The sequence below is a fragment of the Malaya genurostris genome, chromosome 3 (genome assembly GCF_030247185.1).
Source record: "Malaya genurostris strain Urasoe2022 chromosome 3, Malgen_1.1, whole genome shotgun sequence".
NCBI lineage: Eukaryota > Metazoa > Arthropoda > Insecta > Diptera > Culicidae > Malaya > Malaya genurostris.
Window position 1 is genome coordinate 56,258,693 of NC_080572.1, and position 14,983 is coordinate 56,273,675.

At 36.6% G+C, this 14,983-nt stretch overlaps 2 protein-coding genes across 2 annotated transcripts; one reads left to right on the forward strand and one right to left on the reverse strand.

The window, feature by feature from the left end:
- The first annotated feature begins 4,236 nt into the window (after positions 1-4,236).
- On the forward strand, positions 4,237-13,742 carry LOC131433802 (uncharacterized). Its single transcript, XM_058600405.1, has 4 exons — positions 4,237-5,039; positions 5,102-5,201; positions 5,405-5,571; positions 13,625-13,742. The coding sequence occupies exons 1-4, from the start codon at positions 4,237-4,239 to the stop codon at positions 13,740-13,742; spliced, it is 1,188 nt and encodes a 395-aa protein (XP_058456388.1).
- A 51-nt stretch (positions 13,743-13,793) lies between these two features.
- On the reverse strand, positions 13,794-14,294 carry LOC131433803 (uncharacterized). The gene has a single exon (XM_058600406.1). It carries the CDS (start codon positions 14,292-14,294, stop codon positions 13,794-13,796), a length of 501 nt encoding a protein of 166 aa, XP_058456389.1.
- Between the last annotated feature and the right edge of the window lie 689 nt (positions 14,295-14,983).

Here is a 14,983-nt window from a genome sequence, read left to right on the forward strand (position 1 = left end):
AACAGAATTGGACATTATTAGCATTATAAATGACAGTTACTTAGAAAACAAACAATTTCTTACAATACCCATTTTATTGTATTCAACTCGTTTTATTCGCGTCATAATTTTATATGTAATTTTTGCTCACGATATAATACCACCGAGTCCACCGTGCATTTCTCACACCACCTCAATACGAAACAGCAGCGCGCAAGCAATAAAAAAAATGCGGAAAAGTTTATGTAAACTTTTACAAATTTCGGTTGTTTTAGTTAAAATTTTATAATTTTGAGTTGCATTTTCAGATTCTTTGTGAAATTCTGCTACAAACACTACTTTTCAGTTCTAAAATCATCCCCGTGGAACGGAACAGTTACCGTTTATACATTTCAAAAACCAATTACGGCTCGGCAAAGCAAAATTTCAAAATTCTAAGAATACTTAGTTATGATAAATTTGATTTCGAAAACTTAAGTGTTTTTGGTTTTTCGAAAATCGGTCTAGTTTTTGAATAATTGATCAAAAACGCGATTTTCGCATTCCGCTACATTTCACCTTAAGGGCTGAGGCCAGTTGGTAGCGTAAAACCGTGTCGCTCGCTGTGCGTATTACATTTCTCTTCATGCTCTCTCGTATATGTGTAAAATGACTCTCGATGTGGCCGGGTGGCCAAGAAAGTTTTGATATTTTCGGTTACAAGTTTGACTACATCACATAAAATCCAATAAAGCTACCGCTTGTTTGGCAGCCTTGATGAGCCGATTTTATTTCTCTCTCATGTTTCGTTACGTTACCAGGGAACTAAAATGGCGCCGACATAGAAATCGACTTACCTCCACAAAAATAAATTTCACTTAATTTTTATCGCGACAACATATATGTTTTTATGCACTAATCGCATCCAAACTAAATCATCTAGACATTGTCAGGATAGATTTTTGATCCATGCTTTTGAAGGCGAGATATTCAATGAACAAGTTGAAAGTTGCCGTTTTCAGCTAAGCAATTCTTTCTTCAGAAAAAAGACCTTCCCGACCGCTAAAGTCAAACAATCATTCTGAAATTTTCACAGAATAACTAATTTTCTAAGAGATTGTCAGTTGGGTTTTTTGATATTCGTCACCGTTTCTGAGAAAATCAGATTTGAAACGTGAAAATAGCCCTTTAAAACACCCTAAAACACACTGGCCTCAGCCCTCAATTGGTATGCTCTGATCTTGTGTCATGCAAGCTCGGAATTCCATGTTATGTCGTTTCCCCATGAGAAATTGACAACTACCCCTGGATAAATTTTGAATGCTTAAGATTAATTTCTAATTTATATTAAATGAACTCGATTGATAATGAGAAATAGTTTATCGCTTCAACCGAAATCGCAGAATGGTAGAGAAACTAAAAAACTGCTTGCATAAAAAACTTGAACACAAGCTTGGCGAAGAGAAGCTTAATTATCGAAATCGCAAGTATGTACAAAGATATAATTGCATATATTTGGGATAATGGTGTAATTTCGTCGGTCATAAAACAAATGCAAGTCAAGACAAATGATGTTCGGTGTTGGTTCGGATTGATTGAACTTTTTGATTGTAGATCATTAGAAATTTGGGTTGCCTTGTTCCACATCAACGGCTCGAACAACCCCATGGGGCTGATCCTTGTAGTTTTTTCATATTATAGTACAATCCTTCCGGTTAACTGTGGAATATAATTTCATTCAAATGGCTGCCTCGGCTGGCCTTGCAGTACGCCATACGATCGGTCCAGTTTTTTAGTACATTTTCGATTGTATGCAGCTTTATTTCAGCTATGGCTGCACGAATGTTGTCCTTCAAGGCTTGAATTGTCTCTGGCTTGTCCACATAACACTTATCTTTGACAGCTCCCCAAAGATAATAGTCTAACGGCGTCAAATCACAGCTCCGAGGCGGCCAAACGACATTCGAATTTCGACTGATAATTCGATCTTCGAGGACTGTGCGCAGAAGATCGATCGTAGCGTTGACTGTGTGGCTCGGAGCGCCGTCTTGTTGGAACCAAATGGTGTCCAAGTCTACCTCTTCAAGTAACAGGAAGAACCATCGCTAATCATGGTGCGGTAGCTCTCTCCATTGACCATGGCGACGGCTCCTGCCTCATTTACGAAGATAAATGGGCCAATGATGCACCAAACCGTCACTCTCTGAGGATTCATCGGCTTCTCCACGATAACGTGCGGGTTTTCCGTCCCCCAGATGCGACAATTTTGCTTATTAACAGACCCGCCGAGATGAAAATGCGCCTCATCCGAGAAGATGATTTTTTTGCACACATTCCGCAACATTACCATGATTTTCAAAGTAAAACTGCACTATTTTCACGCGTTTTTCAAGCGTATACACAACCATTTTCGTTCAGCGGAAGGATACAACTAAGTTTCTGTCAAATCAGAAGTGACATTGAGGTTACTAATGTCGAAATAACCGCTAGTTCAAAAATAAATGTTAGATGGCGGACCCTGTAGATTTCCAATGTCTTTGGTACTTTATACTCATTTACAAATGTCAACAAAAGGGAGTAATATCTACTCAAATTTTTCGAGAAGCATATTTACCCAATATGTCGTAATACCCGTTGTATTCAATTTTGGGTAGGTATGGTTTCTACGAAACAGTGTGACTTTTGATTCGATTCTTTAGAGCCACAAGTAAGCGTGCTCATTCCCGCATACGCATGGCTGCCAGACGGCTGACTAAACGCTCCCAGCTGGAAAAATATGGCTGACAGACATTCTGCCTCACCGCTGCCAGATATACAACTCAAACGATACAACCGTATCCACCAGGATTTTTCCACATTGAAATCTTTGACATTTTCAGCGAAGGTTAGAAGATGAAAACGCTCGGCTAACTTAGATACAGGCTACCTTGTTTTGTCAAATTGGATTTGAAAACCGTCACTGAATCAATTTTGGTAGCCGTCTGGTGGCCATGGCTGCCCAGGTAGCCAAAACGCTATGCGGGTTATTTTGACACACAAATAAAAATTCACATTCAAATAACTTGAAAAATCACGTAAAATGGTTCCAAATGTCTAATTGAATATTATACGTGACGAAAATGAATGTTATGCGAGCATCCCCTAAAATGAATAGAGTATCATCAGTTCGTTTACGTGTATGATCATCAAACATCAAACAATGTACGTATATTCCCGGTGTGAAAAATTCAATTTTGAAAATAGTGAACAGTGAGTCCTTTAAGTGTAAGTAGTTTGAACATTCGTGAGGAATTTTTTTTGGTTACAATTACAGCTTTAAAATGGCAGTCCATTAAAACCTACGTGAAAAGTAGATTCCGACCGCAACATCTTAGAGCTAAGGCAGTGTGTCTTATTAAATATGGTATAAACAAAGTAGGGCGGGAAATATTCACATAACTTTTCACGTAACTATGATTGATCGTTTTTTTTAAATGAAGAAAAAAAATGTTTTTTTTTCTGGAAATGTTTTTGAATCAAATTGTTTATTTTTCGGAAGAACTGTTTTGCAATAAAAAATTCTCGTCAACGTGTAAACATATTTATGTGAAGTACAAATGGACGGGTAATCGATCAGAAAAAAAAATTTACCCGTACCCGACCCGTACCCGAGTGAGCAGTAAATTTTTTTACCCGTACCCGACCATTACCCGAGTGAGCAGTAAAATTTTTTACCCGTACCCGACCCGTACCCGATTGAAAATAAAAATTTTTACCCGTACCCGACCAAAAACCCGTCGGGTACGGGTACGGGTCGGGTTTCGGGTAAAATACCCGATACCCGACCATCTCTAATAAGTTGGTATGTTCGAACTGTTTAGTCAGTTATCTGGTACCGATTGGAATGTGTTGCTTCAATAACAATAACGAGATAATGTTGTTTATAAACGATTTTGAATAATTACAATACGATCGGTAATGGACAAGTGACTTCAAAAGTGGTAGTGTTGGCGAATATTCTGTATTCATTTTCAAGGACGATGATATCTAGACGATATTAAGTATCAAGGGATACAACTATATGAAGATTCTCAATCTTGGGGTGATTTCCTGTGATGATTATCAGTGAGTCCTAACCGAAATCAGCCACGTAATCTCTGCAATATACGTCGATATCTGCTGCGCATGCCAGGACTCCGGTTAACTATTGGCCTCCGTGACATCACAATCGAAGTAATTGAATTATTCGGAATACCAAGTACAAATATTCAACTATTTTAAGTCGGAATAGATCCAAGAATGGAAAAGTTAAAGCAAACGAGAGCATTCCGGAAAATACATAATGATATAAGAAACAATCAAGTAGTGTACGATGATTTGGTAGTAAAGATCAACAAATTATACTACTATCTCGGAATGAATTTTTTGGACAGTAAGCATTCGTTCTGTAATCCGAGGTACCTTTTTCTGTCATTTATGACGGTTAGCTTCTTTTACGCGGATATTGAATCCGCGATTTTGGCCGATGACATGGCTGAATTTTTTTATAATTTAACCGTACTTGGATTTGGCGCTCTGGGATTGGCCAAGATATACTTGTACGTTTTTCGAAGACTGGACTTGAAAGCATTGACTCGAAAAGCAAGTAGCGTTTTCGCAAGGCATAGAAACAGCCCTCGACAGAACGAGATAATGAAGGATGGTTTGACGTTGAACTTGCTTATCAGGAAATTCCTTGGTATTATGTATCGATCTGCCTTAGCCGTTGTGGTCTCGTTTGGAGTGATAATTTCTGTATACAGTGGAGAACGCACGCTTTCATTTGGATTCAAATTTTCCTTCATCGATGACTCCCATTGGCCAGGATTTATCATAACATACATTTATCAAACAATTGCTGTTTCTATTTCGGCATCCAGCATGTATCTCAATGACAATATTATTGTGATTATTTTCATGAATTCATTGTCCATGTTTGACTGTATGATATCCGATTTGAAGGAATTAACTAAGCTATCGCAATCGGAGAAGAATTCGAAAAACCGAAGGGATATTGAGCATCTGATGAAGTCATTGATTCAGCAACATCAAGATCTTTTGGAGTATATTGAAATTTAACTATCTTTCCGTCACTTCGCAAAATAATTAACGATCAATATTCTAGGTATTTGGACTTAGCCAATGACGTGTTTAGTTGGTACTTTTTGATGATTCTATTCTGTTTGATTAGTGCTATGTCATTTCAAATTATTACCTTGGTTTGGGTAAGTGGATTCATTTGATCACCTATTGTATTATTGATGAAACTACCTTTCAGCTTCATTGGTATCCAGCAATAATAACGATTTCTCTAGCGTCTTTTCAACTATTCATACTTTGTTCAATAGGATCTCTGCTGGAGGCGAAAGTTAATATGAATATTTTGTAAAAATAACAGTTAGTAATGCAATGATTGTTTTTTTTTCAGAGCGAAGAATTAACGGTTGAGATTTATAACACGAAATGGTATGATTTAGACGATTCGACAAAAAAATGCCTAAAGTTGCTGTTATTTATGTCACAAAACACGGCCCAAATATCTTATCGTTTCGGAGCAATGAATATCGATACTTATGTTAATGTTATTGAAATCAAGTATGATTCGAAGTTCTTTACGTTTATTAACATGATCCTTTCATTTCAGACACATAAAAGGATCTATGGTTATTACACAATGATGGTCTCTATGCAGGACTAATTCAATGGCACAAATGATATTTCCAATTATTCAACAAAAAATTCAACTTATAATACAATTGAGTGTTAATTTATTCGCACGAATCTAATGATCCTTCTATATGCAACTAAATCATAAGCTTTGAAGTTGTTAATTATTGTTCAATGATATTCTAGTTTTCATTCAAGAGAAATGATTAATGCATCCGACTTACTTATTTTCATCACATATAACAGATATACAGGCTTGAATAACCTTTTTGATGTGGAATACCTCTATATGTTTTCTATATAGAGGTGCAAATTACAAACTCCATGAAAAATACACGTAGAAATATGGTCAAGTTTTGAACAGTTACAGCTCAGTCAATTTTATATCAATTATTAATATTATTTAATCATTTGAATGGACGTATTTCTAATTTTCGATTTGAATGTATCAAGCTACGTATTTTCAATTATATATGGTTGAAATTCTGATTAATAGCAAACAGTGTCCTATTTTGCCAACTAAAAATCTAGCACTCTATGCTTACTTACTGGATTTCCCTTACGGAGACGATGGTTTTGAAGGAGTAAGCGATCTATCAGCTGGGAAACATTGCGCCGATTGGTCAATTGATGCTCATAGAAAAGCCATTGATCGCAAAACAAGTAGAATATTAGTTGTTTTTCTGAATTTGATAGGTTAAAATTTGGTACAACTAATCGATTGTTGTTTTAACTAAACTGTCATTTTATATTTATTTTGCTGGTAGTTTAGCAATGAAACTCAGCTTAGACCGGCACCACAAACGAGTAATGAAACGTTACAGTTGAGCAATGACATACAATGAGGTGTCACTCGGGTAATTGAACAATGACACAATCCCAGAAATTGTATGCATGAAAGCAAAAATGTCTCAGTTTTTTTTAAATAACTATTTATTGGAATATGAGATAAAATTTAATTATTAAGATTTAAATTGGGTATTCAGTCACAAGTGGTGACTTTTCAGCCTTATTATATATATATATATATATATATATATATATATATATATATATATATATATATATATATATATATATATATATATATATATATATATATATATATATATATATATATATATATATATATATATATATATATATATATATATATATATATATATCATATGGTTGATACCATGAGGACATCATTTGCTTCCGCAATTCTGAAATTTTTGTGTAGGGAAAATTCTAAACCTACTTGTATTGTGTAATGGGGAAAAGGAACTTATGTACTAATTTACTAACTAATACAGAGAGCGAATCGATTCAATTGAAGATTGCATAGATTTTTGTCGGAATTTGCTTATAATATTATGTGACATTAAGGCCATCGTCCAAGTACCATGCGCGCGGGTGGTTTTAGGGATTTTTCGATGGAAATTTTGAAAAATTCGACAAAACCAAAAACATACAGACCTTTGAAATGCTTTTATCTATCTACAGGGTGAAAATGGCTGGAAAATTCGGAGGATTTTCCGAGTCTTATCAAAAATAGCTCTGGAAAATGAGTGTTTTTGTGATCTTTCACAATCATCTGGAAAAATAATGCGATGACATAAATTTTTTTTTCAAGAAAACTTTATGCTGGCAACAAGGATCACATTCGGAAACATTTTTGGAAAACCTTTTCACGCTTTTCATAGAAAATCCACGAATTTCAAAAATTTCCACGAAATCGGTTATATGAAATTCGTTGATTTTCCATGAAAAGCGTGAAAAGGTTTTCCAAAAATGTTTCCGAATGTGATCCTTGTTGCCAGCATAAAGCTTTCTTGAAAAAAAAATTTCATTCCATCGAATTATTTTTTCAAATAATTGTGATAAATTACAAAAAAAAGCTCAATTTTTCAGTGCTATTTTTGATAAGACTCGGAAAATCCTCCGAATTTTCCAGCCATTTTTACCCTGTAGATAGATAAAAGTATTTCAAAGGTCTGTATGTTTTTGGTTTTGTCAAATTTTTCAAAATTTCCATCGAAAAATTCCTAAAATCACCCGCGCGCATGGTACTTGGACGATGGCCTTAAATCTAATGGTTCTATATTTGTGAGTCTGTGTAACTCATTTGTTGTACTAAACCAGGGAGGACACTTCAAAATCATTTTCAGAATTTTATTCTGAGTCCTTTGAAGCGTTTTCTTCCTGATGGAACAACAACTTGACCAAATTGGTACTGCATAAAGCATGGCTGGTCTGAACATTTGTTTATAAATTAACAACTTGTGTTTTAGACAGAGCTTAGAATTTCTCATTTAGGGGTTAGCCAAATTTTGTGCTAGGGCACATAACCGTTTTCATTATTTTTACGTTTCGTCTTTGACTCATCAGTGCAGAGCAGTTCAAATTGAACTGCTAAGTGCTAAACTCGGCAGTTCAATTTGAACCGCTAAGCAGACGTAAAGTTTCTGCTACTTACAGAACACTTTTTGTTTTGCAACGGAGTGCAATGTCTTTTCTGACGTGCCGAACGAAAACGTGTTTTCGACTATTCTGGCCGATGCAGGTATGGTCATTTAGGGGTTAGCCAAATTTTGTGCTAGGGCACATAACCGTTTTCATTATTTTTACGTTTCGTCTTTGACTCATCAGTGCAGAGCAGTTCAACTAGCACTAAGCAGTTCAATTTGAACTGCTCTGCACTGATGAGTCAAAGACGAAACGTAAAAATAATGAAAACGGTTATGTGCCCTAGCACAAAATTTGGCTAACCCCTAAATGACCATACCTGCATCGGCCAGAATAGTCGAAAACACGTTTTCGTTCGGCACGTCAGAAAAGACATTGCACTCCGTTGCAAAACAAAAAGTGTTCTGTAAGTAGCAGAAACTTTACGTCTGCTTAGCGGTTCAAATTGAACTGCCGAGTTTAGCACTAAGCAGTTCAATTTGAACTGCTCTGCACTGATGAGTCAAAGACGAAACGTAAAAATAATTAGAATTTCTGTTTATAAGAGGATATAAACATTTAATATATTTATTACACTTTGCCTGGATTCCTTCAATGTGATCCTTGAAAGTGAGTTTTTTGTCATATGTTAAACCTAAGTATTTAGTTTGATCAGACCATGTCAATTCCAAGCCATTCAGTTTGAGAATGCGATTATTGTTTGGTTTAAGAAAATAAGCTCTTGGCTTATGAGGAATGATAATGAATTGCGTTTTTGCTGCATTTGATTTAATTTTCCATTTTGACAGATAATCACTGAAAATATTTAAACTTCTTTGTAGGCGACTGCAGATCACTCTTAGATTTCTACCTGTGGCTAACAGACTTGTGTCGTCACAAAATAGCGATTTCTGACAAACAACGGGTAGATTTTGAATATCAGAAGAGAAAATGTTATACAAGATTGGAGCTACGCTCGAACCCTGCGGAACACCGGCTCGTACGGGTAGCAATTCAGATTTACAATTCTGATAGCTAACCTGAAGAGTACGATCAGTTAAATAATTTTGAATCCTTTTGAACCAAAAAATACGAAACCGGAAATCAGACATTTTTGCTATTAAACCTTTGTGCCAAACACTGTCGAATACTTTTTCTATCTCTAGAAGAGCAACTCCAGTGGATAACCCAGAAGATTTATTTGCTTTTATCATGTTCGTAACTTTTACAAGTTGATGAGTAGTTGAATGTTCATGACGAAATCCAAACTGCTCTGGTAAAAAAAATTGAATTCTCATTTATATGAGACATCAAATTCAAAGTAAGCTAATTGGTCGATAACTTGATGTTTCTGCTGGGTTTTTATCAGGTTTGAGGATAGGAATTACTTTGGCGTTTTTCCATCTTTTTGGGAAGTAAGCTAATGAAAAACACTTGTTGAAAATTTTAACCAGGAGTCTCAAGGCAACATCGGGAAGATTTTTAATAAGAATATTAAAAATTCCATCATCACCAGGAGCCTTCATTTTCTTAAGTTTTCTAATAATTGATTTAATTTCATCAAAATTCGTCTCAATAATGTCATCTTGTGATAACACTTGGGTTGAAATATGATCATATTTCAGTGAGACTTCATTTTCAATAGGACTCACAACGTTCAATTAAAATTGTGGACACTCTCGAACTGCTGAGCAAGTTTTTGAGCTTTTTCGCCATTCGTAAGAAGTATTTGCTTTCCTTCCTTGAGAGCAGGAATTGGTTTCTGATGTTTCTTAAGAACCTTAGAAAGTTTCCAGAAAGGTTTAGAATATGGTTTAATTTGTTCAACTTCTTTAGCGAAATTTTCATTTCGCGAAAGAGTAAATCTATGTTTAATTTCTTTTTGTAAATCCTTAACTATGTTTTTCATAGCAGGATCACAATAACGTTGATATTGTCGTCGACGAACATTCTTCAACCGAATGAGCAGTTGAAGATTGTCATCGATTATAGGAGAATTTAATTTAGTTTGAGCTTTGGGAACTGAAAGATGTCTGGCTTTGATACTGTAATGATTCAAATTATCAATTGCTGTGTCGATGTCCGCAGAATTTTCTAAAATAGTTTCATGACCCACATGATTTTCAATGTGAGATCTGCAATCTAACCAATTAGCTCTATGATAGTTGAATATAGAACTAATTGGATTAATTATAGCTCCGTTGGAAAGTCTGAATGTTACAGGAAGATGATCTGAGTCAAAATCAGCATGAGTAATCGGTTCACTACAAATGTGACTTTGATCTGTTAGAACCAGATCAACTGTAGACGGGTTTTTCACGGAAGAGAAACAAGTCGGATTACTGGGATGAAGAACTGTGAAGTAACCAGCTGAGAGTTGATTATGAAGTATTTTACCATTACTGTTATTTTGCCTACAATTCCACTGGACATGCTTAGCATTTAAGTCCCCTATAACGAAAAATTTCGGTCGATATCTTGTGAGTTTTTGCAAATCGCCTAATTTAATTGTTCGCCGGTGCATTGGAATGGCAAATATGCTCCAGCGATGAAATAAATTCCATGAATGGTTTCAACTTCGATTCCCGAGCTTTCAATAACTTTAGTATTGAAAGAAGGTAAAATTCGATGTTTAATTTGCCGCTGGACAAAAATGGCAACTCCACCACCCATTCCAGTGAACCTGTCAAATCGATGAACCACATAATGTGGATTACTTTTCAATTTGACATTTGGTTTAAGAAAAGTTTTTGTCACAATGGCAATATGGATTTTGTGAACTTTGAGAAAATTATAAAATTCATCTTCACTCGATTTCAAAGATCGAGCATTCCAATTTAAAATATTCAAATAATTATTTAACATCACTGTTAAATTTTAAATTCATTGAAATATTATTTGCAAATTGCCATCCGATTTGAAATGCTTCAAAAAGTGATGAAGTCGAATTCATTCGGATGATCATTTGAAAAAGTTAATCTTGTAGGTAGATCATTTTATTTTCAGTTATATCGCCTAAATCAACTTCATTTAAATAAGCGAATAGCAGGTAGGTAGAATGCCATTAGAAGAAGATGATTTTACCTATTAATAAATTGTTTTCGTTAGAAGATGATTTTACCTATTAATAAATTGTTTTCGTCCTGTGTTTTGATTATTTACATTAGAAGAATTAGGATTTCTACCTGTTATACTAGCATAACTGAAATTTGGAAGAAGATGATGACGAGGTCGATCTACCTGTCAATAAATTGTTTTCGTTAGAAGAGGAATTGACAGGCGTACCTGTTTTTTGTTTTGAATTCGAAGAAATAAGTGCCTTAGAAGAGTTAGGTGTGGCATTTGTAACGGTTTTTTTGATTTTCAGGTATGTTCTGTAAATTTAAGGTCGTTGATTTGACTTGTTGTCTAAGCGAACGAGCGTTTAAAATTTTTTCCCTGACAGGACATTTCAAATAATTGGATTTATGATTTCCATCGCAATTTGAACATAAAAATTTATCAGTGGTTTCATTCATTGGACAAACGTCTTTCGAATGCGATTTACCACAATTCAAACACCGTATATCCATATGACAATTTTTGGTTCCATTGCCGAAGCCTTGGCAACGACGACATTGCGTTAAGTTTGCAATACGATTATGTCGTTTATAATGTTCCCAATGAATGTTAATGTGGGAAATGTAACGTACTTTTTCTAAAGTTTTCAAATTGTTTACATCTCTTCGATTGAAGTGTATTAGTAAAAGTTCATGGGAAATTCCAGAGCGTGGTTAAGAAGTACCATTCGCTCTTATTTTCATAAGTATTACTTGGGAAGGGGCAAAACCAAGCAATTCTTTTAGTTCATTTTTAATTTCATCACTACTTTGATCATTTGATAAGCCTTTCAAGACAGCCTTGAAGGGTCTGTTTGATTTTATATCATATGAATAAAATTTATGAAGTTTCTCGGACAAATATCGAATAAGTCGTTCGTAATCTTCCAATCCATCAACCAAGACTCGACATTCTCCTCTGCGTCCGATTTGAAATGAGACTTTTACTTCCGGGCGAAAAGTAAAAAGCTCAGTACGGAATGCTTTGAAGTCGGAAATCATCACCGTCACTGGTGGCATAGATTGATGTTTCTTCCCAGAACGACAAGCGTCCATTTTGGGAATTTTTGAAGAATTTTCTTCTATGTCGCTACAATCGGATTCAGGAAGAATCTCGTAAATATTGTTAGACGGCATAATATCAACGGAAGGGAAATCCGTCCGTTGTCTTTTATTTTTACATTCAGATTCTATAAGATCGTGAATGTTATTAGAAAAATGTTGAATAACGAATTGTGATTTATTCCGTATTGAATTATTTTTAGCTTTAGGCTTGTTGCTTTTCCGGTTGGACGCAGGCATTTTTGAAATGAATGGAATTTTGAATAATAGTTATTTGAATAGCTAGCCTTAAAAAAGGCTGATTAATTTCTTAGTCACTCTAATATCACTCTTTGTATTACTTAGTCACTCTAATATCACTCTTTGTATAGCCTTGAGAAAGGCTGACTAATTTTTTGTCTTTAAAAAGACTGTTAGTGATTCAGGTAGCCTTGAAAAAGACTGAAGCCTTGAATCAATGAAACTCTAGGTAGCCAGAGAAAATTTCCAGGAGCCAAGAGCTATACGCGTGCGGTGCGAACGACTGTTCAACACCGACTGAAAAAAATGTCTTAGTTGTTTTAACCAATTATTCAGAGTATTTGAAGCTACTACTAGCTTGGGTCGCCTATTGCAATAAATATTTTTTTACTTCTTGTCTCTTCGGGGGGCAGCTAATCGTTCACCGTTTGAACAACGAAATTTTGCCTAAGTAACTGCTTATAGCTTTATCACTAAACTCTAAGAAATATAGAAGTGCAACAAAAGATGAAAAGTCCCAAGAGAAAATTCAGCAGCAAAATGTATACAGAGCATTAAGAAATTTTCCCTCCACTAGCAGAATGGCTTGCTGGAAGAGCTATTTTTATCCCGTTTTCAAGAATGTTGCTGATAACCCTAATGCTACAGATGCACTTCCCAGAAAATACAAATAGTACCACTACACTTTATCAGCAAATTTTTAAGCGATAAACGATTTTAATTACAGTGACATGAGCTGTCCGAAAATACATTACTCTCAGATGAATTTCAAACATATATACCGTGGGAATGTCTATTTAATATATGGAAAACTTGCTCTATAATGAACACTTATATTTTCTACATAAAGGGCGTTCATTTGTCAATGTCGTTTCTGGTGAAATGAAGAGAATTTTTGTTTTGTGTTTTGCTGTCTTCGTTCTCCGTCAAGTGACAGCATTTGAATACAGTAATTTCGTTTACTTGAATGATTATGACAAAATCTTCATCATATGTAAATCAAATCAATAACATTTTAGTTGAAACAACCACGGCGTGAAACAACAATTGCAATATTGTAATTTGGTGATCTGCGGGCTCTCCGTGTACGTTCTTTTCTTTTACAAGGTGAAATGCGTTTACGCACAGAGTGCGGGACTCTCCATTTGAAGATGCCGCGTGGCCGAACCTGTGGAGGCACCACCTAAAACAACCGTGACCAGTGAGGAACTGCGTCAGGCCAAAGATTACTTCGCCGTGGGGTCTGTCGATCCATCCGGGGACTCTTGAAATGAGCCGATGTGTCCACCTGCCCTTGGTTGAGCTGTTCCATTTCCTGTGTCACTCGCGTAGGGAGGATGCGTTGGCAGTCCTACGGGCGTTCCTGTCCCTCCGCATATCGTAACATTCCGCGTCCTCCTTGATGAGCAGTCCAATAGGCATCATGCACGCCACCACGCAGGCTGCGTCTCCAGATACCGTACGGTACGCACTGATCACACGAAGACACATCAGTCTGTGCGTGCTCGCCAACAATTTTGCGTTGCGTTCCACCCGGAGTGCCGACGCCCATACCGAGCTACCGTACCTGTGGATCGAAACTGCCACTGCTGCCAGTAACCTGCGTTTGCTAGAACACACCGGCGAGCTATTGACCATCATTCGCGAGAGCGCCTCAATTGCCATTGAAGCACGTTTACAGGCATATTCAACGTGCTTGCCGAAACTGAGCTTGTCGTCAAGCATCACACCCAATAGCTTCAGTGATCTCTTGGAGATGATCATGCAATCACCAGCATGTGCCGACGCCTCTTGCTCTGATTTTCTGTTGTTCACCGCCATCATCCCTGTTTTATGATGCGTTAGTTACAGTTTCCTGCTACGCAATCAGTCTTCCACCAGATCGAGTGTGACTACTAACGTGATGACATTCGCGAACCCGACTATCTTGACACCCGTGGGGAGCCTCAACCTCAGTACGCCATCGTACATTATATTCCACGGGAGCGGGCCCAGGATGGATCCCTGTGGTACTCCACCCGTGATAGAAGTGCTGCGTAAGCCTTCCCCGGTCTCGTAGAGCAATACCCGGTTCTGAAAGTAGCTTTCCAAAATCTTGTACAGCCCTTCTGGTACTCCCAGTCGAAGGAGGAAGTCAGCGATATCCGCCCAACAACCTCTACGAGGTCCCGAACAGTCTGCTGTTAATAAAACCTCTCACCCCCGAGAGGATTTAGAGATCTTACAAAAGCGACACCATTCTGCACTCGGAAGAATGCAGAACGATTCGCAGTATGTACTAGCAGAAGTAAATTCGGTACCCCAAAAAGGATGCCAAACAATCTGCTAAACCCTATTTAAGGTGAATACAGAAAGGATTCATTCACTCCAGGAAGAACGATGAACCCTTCTGACTATAGCTCCTTACCACATTGGGTGGGAAACGATAGCATATCCTTTAATTTTAGCTCGGCATACACAGACTCAACCATGTATGGCGAACCAAAAACCCGGATACGTAGTTGCGGCAA

What these genes read in the sequence shown, in the direction of transcription:
- LOC131433803 (XM_058600406.1), bottom strand. Translation starts at nt 14,294, where the DNA reads ATGGCGGTGAACAACAGAAAATCAGAGCAAGAGGCGTCGGCACATGCT.
- LOC131433802 (XM_058600405.1), top strand. Translation starts at nt 4,237, where the DNA reads ATGGAAAAGTTAAAGCAAACGAGAGCATTCCGGAAAATACATAATGAT. An exon ending in CAACATCAAGATCTTTTGGA is followed by an intron (nt 5,040 to 5,101) that starts GTATATTGAAAT and finishes TCAATATTCTAG; the next exon opens with GTATTTGGACTTAGCCAATG. An exon ending in GTTAATGTTATTGAAATCAA is followed by an intron (nt 5,572 to 13,624) that starts GTATGATTCGAA and finishes CTCCATTTGAAG; the next exon opens with ATGCCGCGTGGCCGAACCTG.